This window comes from Balaenoptera acutorostrata, chromosome 11, assembly GCF_949987535.1.
Source record: "Balaenoptera acutorostrata chromosome 11, mBalAcu1.1, whole genome shotgun sequence".
Lineage (NCBI taxonomy): Eukaryota > Metazoa > Chordata > Mammalia > Artiodactyla > Balaenopteridae > Balaenoptera > Balaenoptera acutorostrata.
In genome coordinates, this window is record NC_080074.1 from 19492375 (window position 1) to 19504872 (window position 12498).

The 12498-nt window shown below is 43.3% G+C and overlaps 1 protein-coding gene across 1 annotated transcript in view; it reads left to right on the forward strand.

The window, feature by feature from the left end:
- PAH (phenylalanine hydroxylase) overlaps positions 1 to 12498 on the forward strand; it is a 72512-nt gene that overhangs the window by 15422 nt on the left and 44592 nt on the right. The window contains exon 3 of the mRNA XM_007165779.2: positions 6007 to 6190. Within this exon, the coding sequence (XP_007165841.1) occupies positions 6007 to 6190 (184 nt within the window). The remainder of the gene's footprint in view (positions 1 to 6006; positions 6191 to 12498) is intronic.

Below are 12498 nucleotides of genomic sequence, written 5' to 3' on the forward strand. Positions count from 1 at the left end.
TTTCTCTCTCCAGTGGCAAGAAAAGGGAGAAAGGGGAACTTGGTACAAGAAAACTCTTTTCTCTAAAGCCTTGAAAAGAGCCTGGATTAAGCTGCTAGCCTGGCTCTTCCCCAGGAAGGGTTTCCCTCCGAGTTGGACACAATCCCGACCACATGGAAGGGAGGGTGGGGAAGAAATAACCTAACAAAGAGGGACAAGACTGAGAGAAGAAAAGACCAAGAGATTACAACAGAGACCCTTCCAGGAGAAGCAAGAGTGGGATCCCAAAAGATGGTCTCCAGGGCGTGAATCTTTCTGAAAGTTCAGCTTGAACCTGCCCAAGAACTCTCCTCCACAGTAGACTGGGGAATGATCTTGAGCTCCCTCTAGAATTTAATTGTGCTTCTCCTGCTTTCCTGTTCAGCCCAGTGGGTTTAATTTTCAGACTCCTGGTCAACTAGGGCTGTTGCTGGCCCTCTCGTGAGAGGAGATCAGTAAAATATACAGGAAGCCCTGCCTGTACTTCCGTGAGACTTATCTTTGTAGTTACCATTTCTCACCCCAAATGTTGACATAGTCCCCACACTGTTTCTGCCTTTGTCCCACAACAGTCCGTTCTTGTTCTTCTTCTTCTTCTTTTTTTTTTTTTTTTTGACTGCGCCGTGCGGCTTCTGAGATCTTAGTTCTCCGACCAGGGATCGAACCCATGACCCCTGCAGTGGAAGCACAGAGTCCTAACCACTGGACCGCCAGGGAAGTCCCCAGTCTATTCTTAAAATAGCTGCCAGACTGCTCCTTTGAAAACATGAGTCAAAGGATGTCTCTCTCTCTGCCCTATTACCTCTCATAGCTTCTTAATATCACTCCAAGTGAAAATTAAAGTTAAGATAACGGCCGATAGGTCATTCTTGGTTACTTCTCTGCCTCACGTCCCATTGCCTTCTGCCCCGTGCTCACTCTGCCCCTGTCACACTGGCCTCGTTGATGGCCCTCAGTCATATTACACAATATCTGACCCCAGGACCGTTGCACTTGCTGTTCCCTCATGACCTACTCCCTCATTGACTTCAGGTCTATGCTTACATGTCACCTGTTTATTTTTTGAGGACTTCCTGACCCCATTGTTTAAATGGCACTTCCATTGAACCCCTGGAATATTCTGTCCCTCTTTCCTGCTTATTTTTGTCTGTTCCATCTGAAGGCAGTATATTTTACTTATTTATCATAGTCATTGTTTGTCTCTTCCTTCAAGAATGTAAGCTCCAGGGGCTTCCCTGGTGGCGCAGTGGTTGAGAATCTGCCTGCTAATGCAGGGGACACGGGTTCGAGCCCTGGTCTGGGAAGATCCCACATGCCGCAGAGCAACTAAGCCCGTGAGCCACAACTACTGAGCCTGCGCGTCTGGAGCCTGTGCTTTGCAACAAGAGAGGCCGCGATAGTGAGAGGCCCATGCACCGCGATGAAGAGTGGCCCCCGCTTGCCACAACTAGAGAAAGCCCTCGCACAGAAACGAAGACCCAACACAGCCAAAAATAAAAACATTAAAAAAAAAAAGAATGTAAGCTTCAGGAGGGCAGGGATTTTTCCTGCTTTTTTGTTTTTGTTTTGTTTGTTTTTATTTTTGTTTTTCTTTTTTTTTGCCACGCATGCATCATGTGGGATCTTAGTTCCTCGACCAGGGATCGAACTCTCACCCCCTGCATTGGGAGCATGGAGTCTTAACCACTGGACCACCAGGGAAGTCCCCAGATTTTTCCAGCTTTGTTTGCTGTTGTAGCCCAGCACCTAGGACAGTGTTTGGCACAAGGAAGGTGTTGGATCGGCTGAGTTATGAAAGCCTCCTGTCCGTTTACTTGAGACCAATGACATGGGACGTCTTTTGTGACTGTCTTTGATGTTGCCCCCAAAAAGCTCTGAAACAGGCTAGGACATAACTTCATTTGCACTTATGCCAAGGCAACAGCATGCAGGGGGTCCAAGAAGCTCCCTCTTTCCAGTCTAGTCTCATCTGACTATATGCTCAGCATTTCCTTCTCCTTTCTAAAACATGCTCTCAGGGAAAAAGCTGAGAAAAGTTTAAGGTAAAGCAAATATGAAAGGGTAAAATGACTCATCAGCTTAATGTGTTTCAATTCCCAGGGAAATGTGTCTCTATACCAGGTTGAGAAAGGTAGTGTATAATGAGTTCTTACTGAGTATCTGTGAATGAAGCCACAATTGTGCTAGGTACTTTCCCTCTTTTTAATTCTCATTAAGCTGCCAGGTAATATTATGATTTTTATTTTAAACGCAGACAAACAAAAGTTGAGAATGGACAACTAAAGTATCCAAAGGTAGTGAGTAGCAGAACAGAATTTGAACTCAGATTAGTTCCAAAGCTCACATGCTTTTCGCTGTACCATTCTTTCCTCGAGGAATGAAATGGAGGAGGAGAGGAAGGGGCCCTAAGCTGGAGGTCAAGAAAAGGTCCAGAAGCATGAATCTGTTTTTCACAATTCATCATATTCATTCTGTGTATCTATAGCTTTATCCACTTGTGACGAATCCCCTTTTAGAAAGATTTCCTCATGGATGGGAGCGGAAGGGGGTTTCTGGTCAATCCTTGTTCAAATAGACTGTTCATTCCACTTTGCTTTTCTCTGGTCCCCACACTGTCTGTTCAAGAGTCCTGAGTAATCAAGTTGTTGCTCAGCCATCTTGTACGCAGAAATTAACTACTGGACAAATTGTGAAATTGTCTTTGGAATGTTTAACTCTAAACCTTTCTTGCCTCTGCTAAGATGTCCACGTGGATTACCACAAAGAATTCTTTCTTTATCCCTCCCCCAAGATGTGGTGAGTGTGTAGGGGTCAATTTTTAACCTGCATAGAGCCCTTGTTTAAAAATAAAAATTCATTTACTAAAAGGTAAGTGAGATCATAATCAGGTTTGGAGGTTCATTTCTAAAGCCTCTCTTAGCAAACAAAACTATTGGTATCTACCTAAGGATCCACACTATTAAACGGGAAAAACTCCACTAAGGAAACTGCATGCCAAGCTAGAGAGTTAATTGTTAACAAATTGATTCAAATGGGAAAGAAATCGTTTAAAAATTTTGGCTGGATATTCTTAGCCAGAAATTTCACTCACATTTAAAAGATATAATTTAATTTTCATTATATGCGTAATATTATAAGACATTTGGCAAATAAATAGAAGATACACATAATCTCGTCAAAACTCATCATGATGCATTTCATTCTAGCCTTTTTTTCCTTGGCCTGGGCAAAATTTTTTGAAACATATTTTAATGATCACATATCTATATCATCGTATTTTCCCAAGTGGCTGTCATTATAACCATTTAAGAGAGAAAGTTAAATTTTCATTGTAAAAGTAATAAATGTCATTTTTAGAAAAGTTGAACTGTGATAAAAAAGAAAATAGAAAGGAGACAAAAATCACTCCTAGGCCCATCATCTAGAGACTATCACTCATATCTTGGAGTGCTTACTGGCGCTGTATTTTATGCATGTTGTTGTTGGTTTCTTTCTAATAGTTGCATAATCTCCACTGAATGATTACACTGCAGTCCAGCTAACCATTCCCCTATTATGGGAATTTAGTCAGCTTACAAATTTAGGTAAAAATTTTTTCCCATAAGTTAGGTCTCCAGAATTATAAAAACTGAGTCATGGGGCAGACATTGTCTTATGGCTATTCCCAAAGTGAGAGGTTTCTCTCTGGAAGTGCTGTCACATTGCGAGCAAGTGGTGGGGTATGGGTGGGGAACATTATCAGCCTGTAGTCTGCCTGCCAGCCTTTTTTTCACTCTTCACCCTTTCTCACCTCCTACGCCACCCGCCCTCCCATACTGTCTCGCAAATAGCCATGCCGAAGGTGTGTGCACTCCTGGTTCTTGGCTTTGCTGTTTTCTCTGCTCTACACAAGGCAGAAATTGGTTATCTCTTCATTTGAAGTTTCAACTTAGGTAAATAGCAGGCGGAGCTTAACCATTCTCTATCATCCTGAGCCAAGAAGGATGACGTTGCTCTTGGCTGCGTTTAGGAGGTCACCTCTGTTTGCATAAAAAGCTTTAGAGCAACCGCTATCTCTCTGGCCTTCTCTCCTCCACATACTCTCTCTCTAGTCGGGACTCCCACATTGGGTTACCTGGTCAGGGGGTGTGTTCTCTGCAGCTGGTGCCCATAAATAATAGCTCCATCATGTACCCCTGAAAATTATGAGGAAGAAAGAGCAGGAAGGGTGCCTGCGTAGGAATGCTTATTACTGTGTTTACTATACCCAGAGGTTTCATTTGGGGAGGGTTGGCACAATAGCAGTAACAATGATAAAAGCTGATATTTGAGGGATGCTCACCGATATCTCTGGCAGGAAAGGCTGTGTGGTTAGAAGACCAATGTCTGAGATTAGAGGAAAACGGCCTCCCTCTCCAGCCACTTTTAACAAAGCATCTTTATCTCTGATTTCATTTTTTACATCTTCCTTAACCTCTTCAGAGGTTTGTTGGGAGGGTCACAGAAAATAATTCTAAACTGTAAAGTGATATTCAAATGCAAAAAGGTATCGTTATTGTAATTATCCCTGTGCTCTTCAACCATATGCCACTAACCATCAAGAAAAAAGATACACTTCTTGAACTACAAGGTTGATGAATTTCATTTCTTTGAAATTATAGAGTTATTCAAGTTAAACATTTTTTCTGGGTACATTTTGTCCATTTCAATGTTTGGGGCAATGCCCTTTTTGTTTTTTCTTTTTATTTTAATAAATAAAAAGGCTTGGTTTTCTTCACAAAGAACAGTACTGTCAATGAAATCAGACTTTTGAATAAGTAGCAGATGAGTACCACACATTCAAATTTGAGGACCAATTTAAGTAAATAGTTCTTCTTAAATGACAAACCCCATAATAACTAAAGTATCACCGGCTAAAGACATTGAAGTTGAGAAATTTTATTAAGTGAGTATTATTTTTGTAGCGTTTAATGAATGCCTGTACATGAGCCTTCCCTTCTCAAAGAGGCCTCATGTGTCCACTCTATTAAATACTGCAATCTCCCTCATTCCATCCCAGGACTGCCCGTTCCCTTCATCCTGCTCTGCTTTGTATTTTTCCCTTAGCCTTTATCATTATAATCATTATAAAGTAATACACAAATCGGTTATCTTTTATGTTTGTTGTTTGTCTCTTCACAACTTGAATGGAAGCTTTATAACGGAAAATATCTTCGTCTGTTTTGTTCACTGATATATCCCAACCACCTTGCAGAGTGATCAGTACCTAGTAGGTGCTACATATACATTTGTGGCATAACTTGAATGAAAAGTAATTATATAAAAATATGAATGGTATTATACTGGATTATTTTAACTGAGCATTTACTACGTACCTGGCAATGTGTTTGTATCATCTCATCCAATGTTTCCAACAAATTTATGAAGCAGGTACCATAGTACCACCAAATTACAGCTGGAGAAACTGATGGTTAGAAATGTGAAAGTACATTTTATAAGGTCTCATAGCCAATATAATTAAGAACTTTGATTTAAACCCAAGAAGCCTGACTCCTGTGGACTCTATGCAAGCAGAACAATGTTGCTTGTATTTATTGATTTATTTATTGAGGTACTATTACTGAGATTCTGTGAGATGTCATTCAGGAAAGGAGGTTTTCCTGTGTAAATATTTTTGGCAACCACTGACCCAATGAAATCTTATGTTTGCAACTCTAAGCCTTGAGCAGATTTCCACGTGATTAAATTCTGTGGCATTTGAACTATCTCCCCCACCTCTTGTGATTAGTTATTTGGTTTTGCAGAAGAAAAGGTAAACAACTTTTGCAGTGTTAAAGACTTTCTTCTATTCTAATATTTAAAAAACAAAAGACAAAAAAAAAAAAAAAAAAGAACTCCTCTTCCTCATCTCTTCTCCTTTCGTTGTGTTTTGCTCTGGTTTTGCGTGTTTGGTCTGTGTCAATTCCAGTGACTGCCCCCTTCATATACTTCCTTACACCTATTTTCTAGGAGAATGATATAAACCTGACCCACATTGAATCAAGACCTTCACGTTTAAAGAAAGATGAGTATGAATTTTTCACGTATCTGGATAAACGCAGCATGCCCGCTCTGGCAAACATCATCAGAATCTTGAGGCATGACATTGGTGCCACTGTGCATGAGCTTTCCCGGGATAAGAAGAAAGACACAGGTAAGAGACAGGAATTTTGCAACACAGATGACCCTACATTCTCATCATAAAATAATGGCAAAAATAACCTCTACCCTGGAAGACCAGGATTAAGTGAGAGGATATAGGTTAGGGACACAGACGAGTACCTGGCATATTTAGACATTTAATAAATGTTCTTTTCCCCCTTCCTCAAGATAGTTGTTTCTTATATTAGTTGTCTTCTGCTGCAATTTTCATATATTTTTCATTCGTGGATTATTTTGCTCTCAATTTCCTAATTTCTAGAGGTAGCATGATTAGGGTATCCAGGGTGCTTTCTATATAAATATAATTTCAAGACAAATTCTTTAGTTATCTCCATTTCATCTCATAGCCTCTCCCCAAGTCCTTCTCATGACATGTCAATTCTGGAGCTGGAGCTCCTTGGCTCCTTGTGCTTAGGTCTTTCACTGTCTCTCTGTCTCTTCCACTAGATTACAAGCTCCTCGTGGGCAGGGAGAGTCTCTTACCTATGTTAATATCCTCAGAGTTTAGTACAGTGCTTAATACACAGCTCTCAGCAAATGCTTGTGAGTGAATGGCTAAACAGAGCAGTTGTCAAGACCTGCTCTGCCCCCTTATTTACTTACTGAAATTGCTACTGAGTCCAAACTTGTTCTGCTCGGGTCATATCAGGTCAATAAATCAGGAGATGAGTTGTTACGGCAAGGAATAACGACTCTTTTTCAGAAAGCCGGCAGACGGAGAAGAGAGCAGACTAGTGTCTCAAAGAACCATCTTACCTTATCAAAGAATTCAGTCCTTCTTTGATACTAAAAAGGTGAAAGGGTTTGTTTGTTGCAAACTTCTTGGTGCAGGAATCCTTTGTTCTTGCAGGTGTCCGCATAGGTCAGGTCATGATAGTCCTATAAACCTCCAACAAAACAAATACTATTCTCTGTTCTGCAACTAGTTATCCCTGTGTGTATGAACTCTTAAAGGTCAGAGCCCTGAGAATAGGCTATCCTGTATATTTCAGGCTATAGGCAACATTCTTTTACAAAATGTGCAAAGTCATCATGACTAAGCAGGAGCAACAGAGTACAAAGGTTAAAGTAAAAGAAACAGCTCTAATATGGAGTCAGATTTGTTCTTCCCTATTACAAAATGTAATGGATGTGCCCTGAGGGGAGTAGGGCAGTAGAGTGTAGGAATTAAGAGTATGGGCTTGGGGTTGGACAGGCTGCAGTTCAAGTCCTACTTTTTCCACTTATTGGCTTTGCGACCCTTGACAAGTCTGTTTAACTGCTCTGACCTCAATTTTTCATAGGGCTTTTGTGAGGATTAAATGAGATCTTCCACAGTCGGTGCTTAGAACAGTGCCCAGCTGGATAAATGAGAGTATGTGATGGTTGTTAAATTGATGAGCCGTGCTAATACATTATTATTAACTAAAGGCTATACATTAGGGGTCATGCTTTGTATTGTATAGTTCTGTTGGTTTTGATAAATGCACAATGTCATGTATCCACCATTACATCTTATGCAGAATGGTTGCAATGCCCTAAAAATGTCCTGTGTTCCACCTGTTCATCCCTCCCTCCTTATCCCCTCCCCCTGGCAACCACTCATCTTTTTATTGTCTCCATGATTTTGACTTTTCCAGAATGTCATGCATTATGAATATGGAATCACAGAGAATATATCCTTTTTGGGCTGTTTTATTTTTACATTTAGCAAGGTTCCTCCATGCCTTTTTGTGACTCGATAGCTCAGTTTTTGTAATTACTGAATAACGTTCTATTGTATAGATGTACCACATCTTGTTTATCCATGGGTAAGGCTGTTAAACATTCACGTGCAGGTTTTTCTGTGGACATAAGTTTTCGACTCATTTAAGTAAATACTTAGAAGTGTGATTGCTGAGATGAACTACTTTTTTCCTATATAATCAAAAATTGTTTTCTACTGTAAAATCAAAAGTTTTTTTCTCGCCCAAACATTGAAGACTAGCTCAAGAGGATTTCAGGCTCTGTACCTGAAAATAGTATGTTAATAGGCAGAGATGCTTTGACATGAGACAAGACCCACCTCTTTGCACAGGCCATTGAAACATTTTCTAAAAGACACCTCCGAGGCCATCCTAGGAGGACCTCTTCTCTTCCTGCTCGTGTCCTCCTGTGGCTGTAACCAAGACAAGGAAGTCCATCCTGGGCTTCTGCCTTTGCCAAGGGTAGACAGCAATGCACACGGTCTCTGGTCGCTGGGGGCGGGTACTTGGAACTCCTCCTCGGATTAAACCTATCTGCCTTCCTTCCTCTTCCACCTCCCAAGTGAGCTGCTGCCCTGATGACGGCCTTCTCTTGCTTTTCCGGCCACCTGCTCCCCACAGGAACCACAGGCCCTCAGGGCAAAGGACCTGCCGAATCGTGGGTGAAGCTCTGCCTCTGCTCAGAGCAGGTAGAGGCCGGGCCAGCTGGGGCCCTGGGGTAGGAAATCAAAGCAACTGACAGGCAGGCAGGCAGCGCCCTGGGGAGGCAGGGAAGATGCACAGAGATCAGCTGAAGGCCTGGCAGCCTGAACGGGAGGCTCCGAAATAGGATGTGGAAGACCAGTGAGGAGCCCAGACTCCGGAACCAGGATACACACTTGGTGTGACTTTGGGCAAATTACTGATCACCGCAGTCTGTCACTGTATCAGATGGGAGTACGAGTCTCTGCCTCACGGGATTAATGAAATAACACCAGTGGAGCGTTGAGAACAGCACCGAGCATGTTTAAGGGCTTAACGGAAGTTCTCTATTCTTAGCATTAGCATCCTTGTTATTATAAACTATGACCTGAGCACGGGAGCCATGAAAAGCCAGCCTGTGCACAACTACGTTTTCAGATTCTGGGAACTAGAAAATGACCTCGCAGGTCAGGCAGCCCAACAGACTCCTTAATTCTTCATCATAAAACATGGAGGCCGTGACTTGCCTTAAGGCGCAGAGTGAATTCTGTGCGGTTGTGGGCAAGCGGGTGTCTAACGCTGCTCTGTGCCTGGCACCGCGCTTGGAGCTGGAAGGAGAGAGAGTCGGCACGGCCTGTCCTTCGTGAGCTCATGGGCTGGCGAGGATGACGGGACGGCCAGGTGAATACAGAAGAGGGGCGGGTGCTGTGATGGGAGACGCGGCTGGTGGAATTGGGCCTCTTCTCCACTTTGAACTCAGAGGACCCAGCAAGTGTGAAAGTGAAAAAGCCAACGTTCTGACACAGAGGCACCCCGTCGTCAGTGTGGGGCTCATCGGAGGCGGAACGTGGCACAGGGTTGGTTCCCTGGCGGGGCTCAAAATGGCAGGGCGTTGACGTTTAACGTTGGATCGATATTTTACCTAGTGAGGAAACAACTGCTCGGACTAACCCTTTAAAGCAACACGTGTTTCTCGACCCTTATTTCTTTGGATGGTTGGTCACCCTGTCGCATATTGGCTGCCACTCCCCTGACACGGTTTCCTGAGCTTCATGTCCACGTAATGGACCGGCTGCTCTGGAACAGCCCAGCTTTGCACCTGCCGAGAGACGCGGGCCCTTTGGGTTTCTGGGGGTAGTTTTTTGTGAACTGGAATCTGGGCCCAGAAACAGATCTTTTTAGGGGAAACAGCCATCCCTTTGCAGAGTTGTTCTTTCCGTCGAACTCCACGGCAGGATGATTAGAAGAAGAAAAGCATCATCGTAGGTCTGAACCTTTGATTCTTTCACTTGACAAAATGCCCTTTCTATTGAGGGGCTCAGATCTCAGGGGCGAGTCTGACAGCAGGTTGAAGGGGAGAGATCTGAACCCCTCAAATCAATTAGGCTAAACCACTTTCCATTCTAGTTTTCAAACGTTCAAAAGGCCGTGTGGGCGCTAGAAAATGAAAGTTTTCAGTTTCTTAATTGCTAAAGTTCCCCACCCAAAACAGCTTAAGGGAAGGCTAATTATGGTGACATGTTAAAGAAACCCCAACCTTCTAAAATGCCTCCTAGAGAAGCTGATGGGAGTTTAATAGGATTTTAATCCAGAGAGTCTTTTGAATACTTGAGGTCTATTCTCCTGCTACCCTCTCTCCTGATGACCTCAAATCCTTCTTCAACCCAACATGAAAGAGCATTAATATCTTCCATCGATCAATCTACTAATCCTTTTACCTTCCCCTTTGAGTCTTCTGCATGACATTACATTGAGCGGGGGCGGGGGGGGGTGCGGGGGGGGGATGGAAAATTCCTACATGGAGCCAGATTGCAGCCAGGAGAAGCAGATGGACAAAATGACTTGGCTAGACAGAGGTGTAGGATCATCACCTTTTGAGAAATTTATCTGTTTGGCCGTTATTTTCCAAGAGCAGTTGGCCATTGAGTAGATTTCGTTCATGCTCTGGTGATTGTAAGGGTCTTGCTGTGGAAACAAAGGGAGTCCAGACTGCCAAGACAACTGTAATTTTCTGTGGGGAGTAGAAAGGCTATTTATTTATTTATTCATCTCTCTATCTACTACCTATATCTAGCCTAGGGGCTCTTATGATTTTATTTGTCGTCTTATTTGGATTAATTCCTGAAGCAATGATTTAAGTGGAGAAGACAAAGATTTAATTGTGAGAAGACAAAGTAACATCATTATATTTATTCCTTCCCTCATATATGCCCCCTCCCCTCCCAGCCCTCTTGAGTTTTTCCCTTTTCTGCTTCAACATTGCTGTCGTGAAAGGCAGTGCCATGATAAGCCTGAAGTTTCAGATCCATCGTGGGAGGAGGAAGGATAGGGTTCCTCGGAGGAGACTGAAAAGCCCCTGGGATTTTGGGCAAAATGGTACATGTGCACCTGCATGCATATGTTTTAGGAGAGAAGATTTTCAAAAGGGTCATTGTTCCCAAAGAATTGAGACCCTGTAGAGAGAAGCTGCTTAGGGCAGTAGGGGGTCCAGATGGTCGGGGGGTTTTCCCCATTTACGTCACCTGTGCCTGCTTTTCCTCTCTCTCTCCCTCTGCTCCTCTGTTCTGTTTCCATCATCTTTCCTTTGTCCCCCTCCTCACTTCCAAACCTCCTCCCATGTGTTTCACTCAGCCCCAAGTGTGCTTCAGGGCTGTAGATGTTCGTGGCCCTGGGCCTGCAGGAGACCCAGGGTCTACGTTTGTAAAGACACACAGGATTGATTGACAGCCTTTTCCAGTCTACCGTGACAGCCTTTTCCAGTCTACCGGGATGCTTGCTGCCTGTGTTGATGTTGCCGGGAGTCCTCTGGCAGCTGAGGATGGGACTTTTGTTTCCACTCTGCCTCATCGAGACAAGCAGACCCGCAGCTGAGAGGATAAGCCCACTGAGGGGAAGGTGGCATCAACCCTGCAGCTGGAATCTGGTCCAGGGCTTGCTCCTTCACGATCGGTCAGAGGCAGCTCTATTCCCGGGCAAGGGAAGATCCCGAGTAAATGCTGTTTTTGTAGCCAGTCTGTTTACCAGGTTGCAGGGCTTCAAGCTGAGGAAGATCATAAGATTATAAGCAGGCTTTCATTCTAACAGGAATTCCTTATTTGCATGCCAAATCCAAATGATTTTCCCCTTAGGTTGTCTCATTTAAGCTTTACAACAGTCAACTCAGATAGCTAGGGCAACAGATAACATGATTCTCATTCTCAACATTAGGAAGTGAGACAGTGGTACACTTGAACCGTGGTGTGGATTTTGTAGTCTTCACTTTTCCAGTTCAGTTCCAGGACTGTAGTTGTTTTGGCCAAGTTGCTCGCCCTCTGTAGGCCTAGCTTTTCTCGTCTGTAAAATGAAGATATCTGTGTGCCAGTGTGGTTGTGTGGATTCTGTGATATACTTTGCACAATGTGCCTGGCATAAAGGATCCATGCAAAATGGTCAGTAATCTTGTCCCTGAGTCTTTTCTAAGGATACCCAGTGAATCTTAACGGTTGAGGCAAAGCCAGAATCCCCAAACTCCTGATCTTTGGTAAAGAAAGGCCACCATGATGTGCTTTTTGGATGGTGAAAATTACAAATAATTAGACTGAGAACACCTTTTCTGTCTGTGACAGGTGTGTTCCCTCAATTAAAGGGGTAATAAAGGAATATGAAATGATTTTAACTGAATGTCAAGTTGCCATTCATGCTGGATTGAGGGAGTATCCTAGCAAGTCAAAAAGAGCAATTAATTTAAGAGTCGAGAGCCAGGATTTGGATTCCTATTCTGTACACTGCCAGCTAGGTTTGAATCCCATCTGACTCCCTACCAGCTGGGAGACCTCTTTACCTTTCCTTCCTCATCTGTGAAATAGACCTAAGACCCACTTGGCCACTTTCTAGGGCTCATGGGGTCTTCGTGCAA